Source organism: Palaemon carinicauda, chromosome 12, assembly GCF_036898095.1.
Source record: "Palaemon carinicauda isolate YSFRI2023 chromosome 12, ASM3689809v2, whole genome shotgun sequence".
Lineage (NCBI taxonomy): Eukaryota > Metazoa > Arthropoda > Malacostraca > Decapoda > Palaemonidae > Palaemon > Palaemon carinicauda.
In genome coordinates, this window is record NC_090736.1 from 26133413 (window position 1) to 26140825 (window position 7413).

Consider the following 7413-nt stretch of genomic DNA (forward strand, 5'->3'; position numbering starts at 1 on the left):
CCGGGTGTATATGTCCTTCTGATCAAGTGTCCGGGTGTATATGTCCTTTTAGTTAAGTGTCCGGATGTATATGTCCTATTGGTTAAGTATCCGAGTATGTCCTTCTGATTAAGTGTCCGGGTATATATGTCCTTTTGGTTAAGTGTCCGGGTGTATATGTCCTTCTGATTAAGTGTCCGGGTGTATATGTCCTTCTGATCAAGTGTCCGGGTGTATATGTCCTTTTAGTTAAGTGTCCGGATGTATATGTCCTTTTGGTTAAGTATCCGAGTATGTCCTTCTGATTAAGTGTCCGGGTATATATGTCCTTTTGGTTAAGTGTCCGGGTGTATATGTCCTTTTAGTTAAGTGTCCGGGTGTATATGTCCTTTCAGTTAAGTGTCCGGGTGTATATGTCCTTCTGATCAAGTGTCCGGGTGTATATGTCCTTCTGATTAAGTGTCCGGGTGTATATGTCCTTCTGATTAAGTGTCCGGGTGTATATGTCCTTTTAGTTAAGTGTCCGGGTGTATATGTCCTTTTAGTTAAGTGTCCGGGTGTATATGTCCTTCTTATCAAGTGTCCGGGTGTATATGTCCTTTTAGTTAAGTGTCCGGGTGTATATGTCCTTTTAGTTAAGTGTCCGGGTGTATATGTCCTTCTGATCAAGTGTCCGGGTGTATATGTCCTTATGGTTAAGTGTCCGGGTGTATATGTCCTTCTGATTAAGTGTCCGGGTGTATATGTCCTTTTAGTTAAGTGTCCGGGTGTATATGTCCTTCTGATCAAGTGTCCGGGTGTATATGTCCTTCTGATTAAGTGTCCGGGTATATATGTCCTTTTGGTCAAGTGTCCGGGTGTATATGTCCTTTTAGTTAAGTGTCCGGGTGTATATGTCCTTCTGATCAAGTGTCCGGGTGTATATGTCCTTCTGATCAAGTGTCCGGGTGTATATGTCCTTTTGGTTAAGTGTCCGGGTGTATATGTCCTTTTAGTTAAGTGTCCGGATGTATATGTCCTTTTGGTTAAGTATCCGAGTATGTCCTTCTGATTAAGTGTCCGGGTATATATGTCCTTTTGGTTAAGTGTCCGGGTGTGTATGTCCTTTTAGTTAAGTGTCCGGGTGTATATGTCCTTTTAGTTAAGTGTCCGGGTGTATATGTCCTTCTGATCAAGTGTCCGGGTGTATATGTCCTTCTGATTAAGTGTCCGGGTGTATATGTCCTTCTGATTAAGTGTCCGGGTGTATATGTCCTTTTAGTTAAGTGTCCGGGTGTATATGTCCTTTTAGTTAAGTGTCCGGATGTATATGTCCTTTTGGTTAAGTATCCGAGTATGTCCTTCTGATTAAGTGTCCGGGTATATATGTCCTTTTGGTTAAGTGTCCGGGTGTATATGTCCTTTTAGTTAAGTGTCCGGGTGTATATGTCCTTTTAGTTAAGTGTCCGGGTGTATATGTCCTTCTGATCAAGTGTCCGGGTGTATATGTCCTTCTGATTAAGTGTCCGGGTGTATATGTCCTTCTGATTAAGTGTCCGGGTGTATATGTCCTTTTAGTTAAGTGTCCGGGTGTATATGTCCTTTTAGTTAAGTGTCCGGGTGTATATGTCCTTCTTATCAAGTGTCCGGGTATATATGTCCTTTTAGTTAAGTGTCCGGGTGTATATGTCCTTTTAGTTAAGTGTCCGGGTGTATATGTCCTTCTGATCAAGTGTCCGGGTGTATATGTCCTTCTGATCAAGTTTCCGGGTGTATATGTCCTTTTGGTTAAGTGTCCGGGTGTATATGTCCTTTTAGTTAAGTGTCCGGGTGTATATGTCCTTCTGATTAAGTGTCCGGGTGTATATGTCCTTTTAGTTAAGTGTCCGGGTGTATATGTCCTTCTGATCAAGTGTCCGGGTGCATATGTCCTTTTGGTTAATTATCCGAGTATGTCCTTCTGATTAAGTGTCCGGGTGTATATGTCCTTTTGGTTAAGTGTCCGGGTGTATAGGAAACAGTTTTACTTGGCAAGTGAGTCCAGGTCAAGTGACTTTGAGAGCACCGAATCAAAGGGAAAATAGTGTACTTGAGACATGTCTTTGAATGCAGTGTTCAGGGAGACACTTGTCACTGAGGCTAAATGACGAAGGCTAAACTTCCATGAATAAATGTCCTCCGAGGTAAGAATCTAAAAGTAAATGTCCTTGAAAACTATCTTTTAGTAAAACCTAATAAAATCATAACCTTACTTCTAGGTTCTCAATGACACAGTTGCGGCCAGGTATGTCGACGGCATTGCGATACACTGGTATATGGACATGTATTTCGAAGCAGATCTCCTCACTAAGACCCACGACCTCTATCCCGACTATTTCTTATTAGGAACTGAAGCTTGTGAAGGTAAGAGGAAGGTTGTGCCTTTAAAAAGAACGTCTGCCCCAAGTAGGTTTAAGTTGTTAGATAAGTGTTTGTAAGATTATCAAGAGCTTTCAAAAAGTAAAAAAAATGGAGGAGTCTTTTGTTATGTCTTTATGGTAATTTTAGTATCCTCGGGTTAAACACATGAATAACATTTATTCTTCAATTCCTGCCCAACTATAAAAATCTGATGCATACATCCCTTACCTTTTCTAAAACCACCTTCCACTTCTAAGATGGCGTCCTCTGTTTAATCCTTAATCCTATTAATTAACACTCTACCATACAATCTTCTAAGCACTCGCAACAAAACCAATACCACTTGAATTACAACACTCAAACACATCTTCCTTACGTTTGTATAGCGGACCAATACACGCACACACCCAGTCCATTCGCACTTTATATATTTATCATATATTTAACAATATCGCCAACCATTTCAGCACAGTCACAACCCCTTCCTTTAACGTCTGTCCTCACACCATTCATACAATGTGTTTTTCACCTCTCATTTCATCTAGGGCTCTATCTAATTCCTCTCTTGTAATCTATCTCTCATTTTCATTACTCCTCATTGACACCTTAACCCCTGCAATAACAATTATATCTGTCTCCCTATTATCCTCAACATTCAGTAGCCTTTCAAAATATTCAGCTCACGTTTTCCCTGCCTCATCCCCTTTCAACAATATACCATTTCCACCTTTCACTGCCTCTTCATTCATTCCTCGATCCACCCTTCCTTACTCTATTTACTTCTCTCCCAAACTTCTTCTTATCCTCTTAATACGAATGACCTAATCCCTAACCACACCTCCAGTCAGCAACCCTCTGTGTCTTAGCTACCTTACGTTTTACTTCTACATTTTCCTCTCTGTATCTTTCATACTTCTCTACACTATTACTCTGCAAGCCATCCTTCAAATGTCCTCTTTTTCTCTTCCACCTACATGAAGGTTTTAACATTATATATAATACATATAGAGTGCATGTATGCACGTATATATATATATATATATATATATATATATATATATATATATATATATATATATATATATATATTTCAAATAAGCATATATATTAATACATTGAAGTCTGGATTCTCTTAACGACCTCAGGATCAGAGCCCAAGGCGGAACCGCCCAAAGACTATGATATCGGACCGGCGGGGATTTGAACCCTCGTCCAGGATATCTATATGCCAGTGACCATACCACTCCGCCACGAAGAAAGTTCTTCGTGGCGGAGTGGTATGGTCACTGGCATATAGATATCCTGGACGAGGGTTCAAATCCCCGCCGGTCCGATATCATAGTCTTTGGGCGGTTCCGCCTTGGGCTCTGATCCCGAGGTCGTTAAGAGAATCCAGACTTTGATGTATTAATATACATGGCTTATTTGAAATATGATAGAAACACGTTTAAATGTGCAAAAAATTTATCATATATTGTATATATATATATATATATATATATATATATATATATATATATATATATATATATATATATATATATATATATATATATATATATATATATATATATATATATAAATATATATACATATATATATATATACATATATATATATATATATATATATATATATATATATATATATATATATATATATATATATATATATATATATATATATATATATATTAAATAGCTTCAAGAATACCATATCCTCCACTAATTCAAGAACGATACTTAACAAACTTGAAGCCGTCAGACTTCACCGGCGCCATTTTCATTCCAGGTAATGGCCAATTCAAGGAGCCAATCAAGCTTGGATCTTGGGAGCGCCTGGAAACCTACGCTCATGATATCATTGAGGTAGTGACCATTGCATATGTTTCCCGATTGATTTTCTTTGCTGATAAAAAGTTATTATTACAACCAATAGATGGAGTTAATTATACGACTAATATCATAGAATTATTAACTTCAACAACAATTGATTGATTGATTTGAGGTTTTCTGGCAACAACATCAATGCTAATAGTTATATATTCAAGTTTTAACTTTTAAACAGCAAGTATTGATAGTAGTATTAGTATGGAAGTAGTAATGTTAGTAGCAGTACTAGTAATAGCAGTAGCAAAAACGACAATAAAATATATACAACACCAAAAGTAGTTGTGATGGAGAAATTAAAAGTATACATCTGTTTTCTAGTGATATTACGCGGACGCAGTGTCTACAATTTGCAATATGGGCGGTTTTTAACATATTCAACCCTGAGAAAATAATGATAATCATAACAATAATTATGTTGATATTCATATTAACGATGATAATAATACCCATTTGTACGAACGCTTTTACTCACATACTGATTTGTAGTATATCACTAGAGATTTTAAAAGACATGACCACTACCATCCCATACAAATAAGTAATTATGATATACTAATAGAGCTTTTTATCCATTAAGAAAGAATTTTTTTCAACCTACCAACAGGACATGAACCACTGGGTAACAGGCTGGACCGATTGGAATATCGCCCTCGACACCGGAGGGGGTCCCAACTGGAGCGAAAATTTCGTCGACTCCCCAATCATTGTTAATAAGGTAAAGGTCAAAGAATAATTACCTCCGCCGTCGAAGTTGTAAGGAGGTTATGACTTACCCCCTTGTTTGTGTGTTTGTTTGTGTGTGTGGTTGTTTATGAACAATTTCATGGCCACAATTTTAATTGCAGAGTAATGAGACTTGCAGGGATTAATTGTTATGGAAAAACCTGGAAATTATTAAATTCTGGAAGGTCAAAGGTGAAGGTCACGGACAAGCAAAATGTCCAATCCACGTAATCAGCCATAAGTTTGGACATCGTTTGCACAGATACTTCAAACTTAGTGCATATTTAAGTGTAGAAAAATCCATGCTAAATAATAAATTTTAAGGTCAGAGGTCAAGGTCAAGATCAACCAAAAAGTCGAGAAATAAGCTGCCGTGGTGGAGGTCTGCACTCTCCTGAGTCCCCCCTTATCGTTCCTATTACTTTAGTTAATCAAAATTAGGTGAATTTTATTGAAAATTAGTAATTGCTTATGTCCCTCTGATTAGCGAAATGACAATAAAGATTTCACATAGATTTTGAATATTTGGTTACGTAAAAAAAAGTAAGCAGCTGTTATTGCTTCTGCTAATTTGGTTGTATATGAAAATAATTATAATAAAGAAAGTTGCGCTGATTGATTATTTACCAGTGTCAGGTGACGCTTCATTGAAAAACCGTCATTTATAAAGGTACAGAAAAATCCTATAAAATACGATGTTTGAGAGTTAAAAGCATTTTTATTTTGAAAATTTAAATAATTTTCAATCACTAAATATTGTAATTGTATATAACCAACTTTGTAATAGTTCAAAGAATAGGCCTATCCACAATCAATTGTTCAATTACATTGAAATTAGAATAGCTCAGAGGAAAAACAAAGTCAGTGCTTGATTTGTGGCATATTTTTAATGATAATTCTATGCTGGCAGACATCAGACGAATTTTATAAGAACCCGACGTTTTACGCAATGGGCCATTTCTCCAAATTCGTCAAGGAAGGGGCAGTGAGGCTTGCAATGACTTCGAAGGACCCACAAGGGCTGGAAACCACCGCTTTCCAGAATCCGGATGGAAGCAAGATTATCGTGATTCTCAATAGGTGGGAGATGCTTGGTTAATTTCATTTTATTTATAGTTGTACTTTTTAGTGTTATTACCTATACTGTTAAAAAAAAGTAATTTTAATTGGAATCCTTCGTAAAAAATATACGGTTCTTAGCCGTATTTTAGTAATACAGGTGACCGTATTTTTTTTTACCGTACTTTATCATTATCTTTTACGGTTGGTGACCGTAATATTACCCTCAAGTCCAATATATATGTTTTTAAAAAGTGATATGCCTAGCAAAATTCATTCCAGGATTTTTACCGTTTTTTTTTTCGGCAATTTTTTTCAACAGTGTAGAGATAGATATATGAATTGAAAAATAAACAGATGTATAAATATACAAAAAAGAATAAAATAAAGAATGGAAATAGACAAAGCGTTCCAGAAATGAAAGTATAAACCTAATATGCCTTCATCTCTGTTTGCCTTACGTTTTCTGCAAACATTTTGGTATTAACTGAGTCTTACTGAAAACATATTGTTTCAAAAAACTCATCGATATACTACACATGCTCCCTCTCATCTCACGAAAGTGTAAGGTTAGAGTTTATGAAGTGATAATGAGATTCCAATGCCTTTTAATGATATTGAAAACATACAGTAATTTCAAAGTTATTATGAAATATATACCAATGTCCGTTAATGTTTTCATAAGAACAGTTTAGTCTGTTATAAAAATATCATACCAATATTTTCAGTATGTATTGGTTAGAATCTTTCAGCATTTACCATAAAATGTAAATCTTTAATTGAATTGTCATCTACCAACGTAGATCAAATTTAATAGGCAGTGAAATTTGCTTATAAACTGAATTAATAATCGAGCTGCCCATTTCATTTATTTTCTTTATCAGGTCTGAGACAACAGTGGACGTGATAATAAAAGTGGAGAATAAGAGATTGCCTGTGACAATTGGCCCACGGTCTCTGCACTCAGTCATCTTTAGGTGAACCAGAAAGACGTCAGAAGACTGAGAAGACTTATAAATGATAATAAAAGCAATACTCATAGGAAATTAAATAAATACGTTTGTTCTCTGGGTTTCGAACCCTGAAGAATAAAGGCGTCGAGACCAAAGGCTGTTTAAATTTTCCTTTCAGAACAATTTAGAGTTAACCAAAAGGCGAAATCAAATTATTAACAAATTAAAGAATTGAAAAAGACTCTTAGTAAACATATTATTTCAGTATGCTATATTAACTGTTTTTTTTTTTTTTTTTTTTTTTTTTTTTTTTTATGGATAGCCACTAATTACTTCAGGCTACGCGGTATATTTTAGAGAATAATTCTTAATGCATACTAAATGCATTTGTCTGCATAAATTGTATATAATCCTTCTCGTCAGCAGAT

At 35.7% G+C, this 7413-nt stretch overlaps 1 protein-coding gene across 1 annotated transcript in view; it reads left to right on the forward strand.

The window, feature by feature from the left end:
• LOC137650744 (lysosomal acid glucosylceramidase-like) overlaps positions 1 to 7069 on the forward strand; it is a 19133-nt gene extending 12064 nt beyond the window's left edge. Inside the window, exons 7-11 of the mRNA XM_068383903.1 lie at positions 2217 to 2361; positions 4150 to 4226; positions 4855 to 4965; positions 5884 to 6053; positions 6917 to 7069. Of these exons, the coding sequence (XP_068240004.1) occupies positions 2217 to 2361; positions 4150 to 4226; positions 4855 to 4965; positions 5884 to 6053; positions 6917 to 7013 (600 nt within the window). The 3' untranslated portion in view covers positions 7014 to 7069. The remainder of the gene's footprint in view (positions 1 to 2216; positions 2362 to 4149; positions 4227 to 4854; positions 4966 to 5883; positions 6054 to 6916) is intronic.
• The last annotated feature ends 344 nt before the right edge of the window (positions 7070 to 7413 follow it).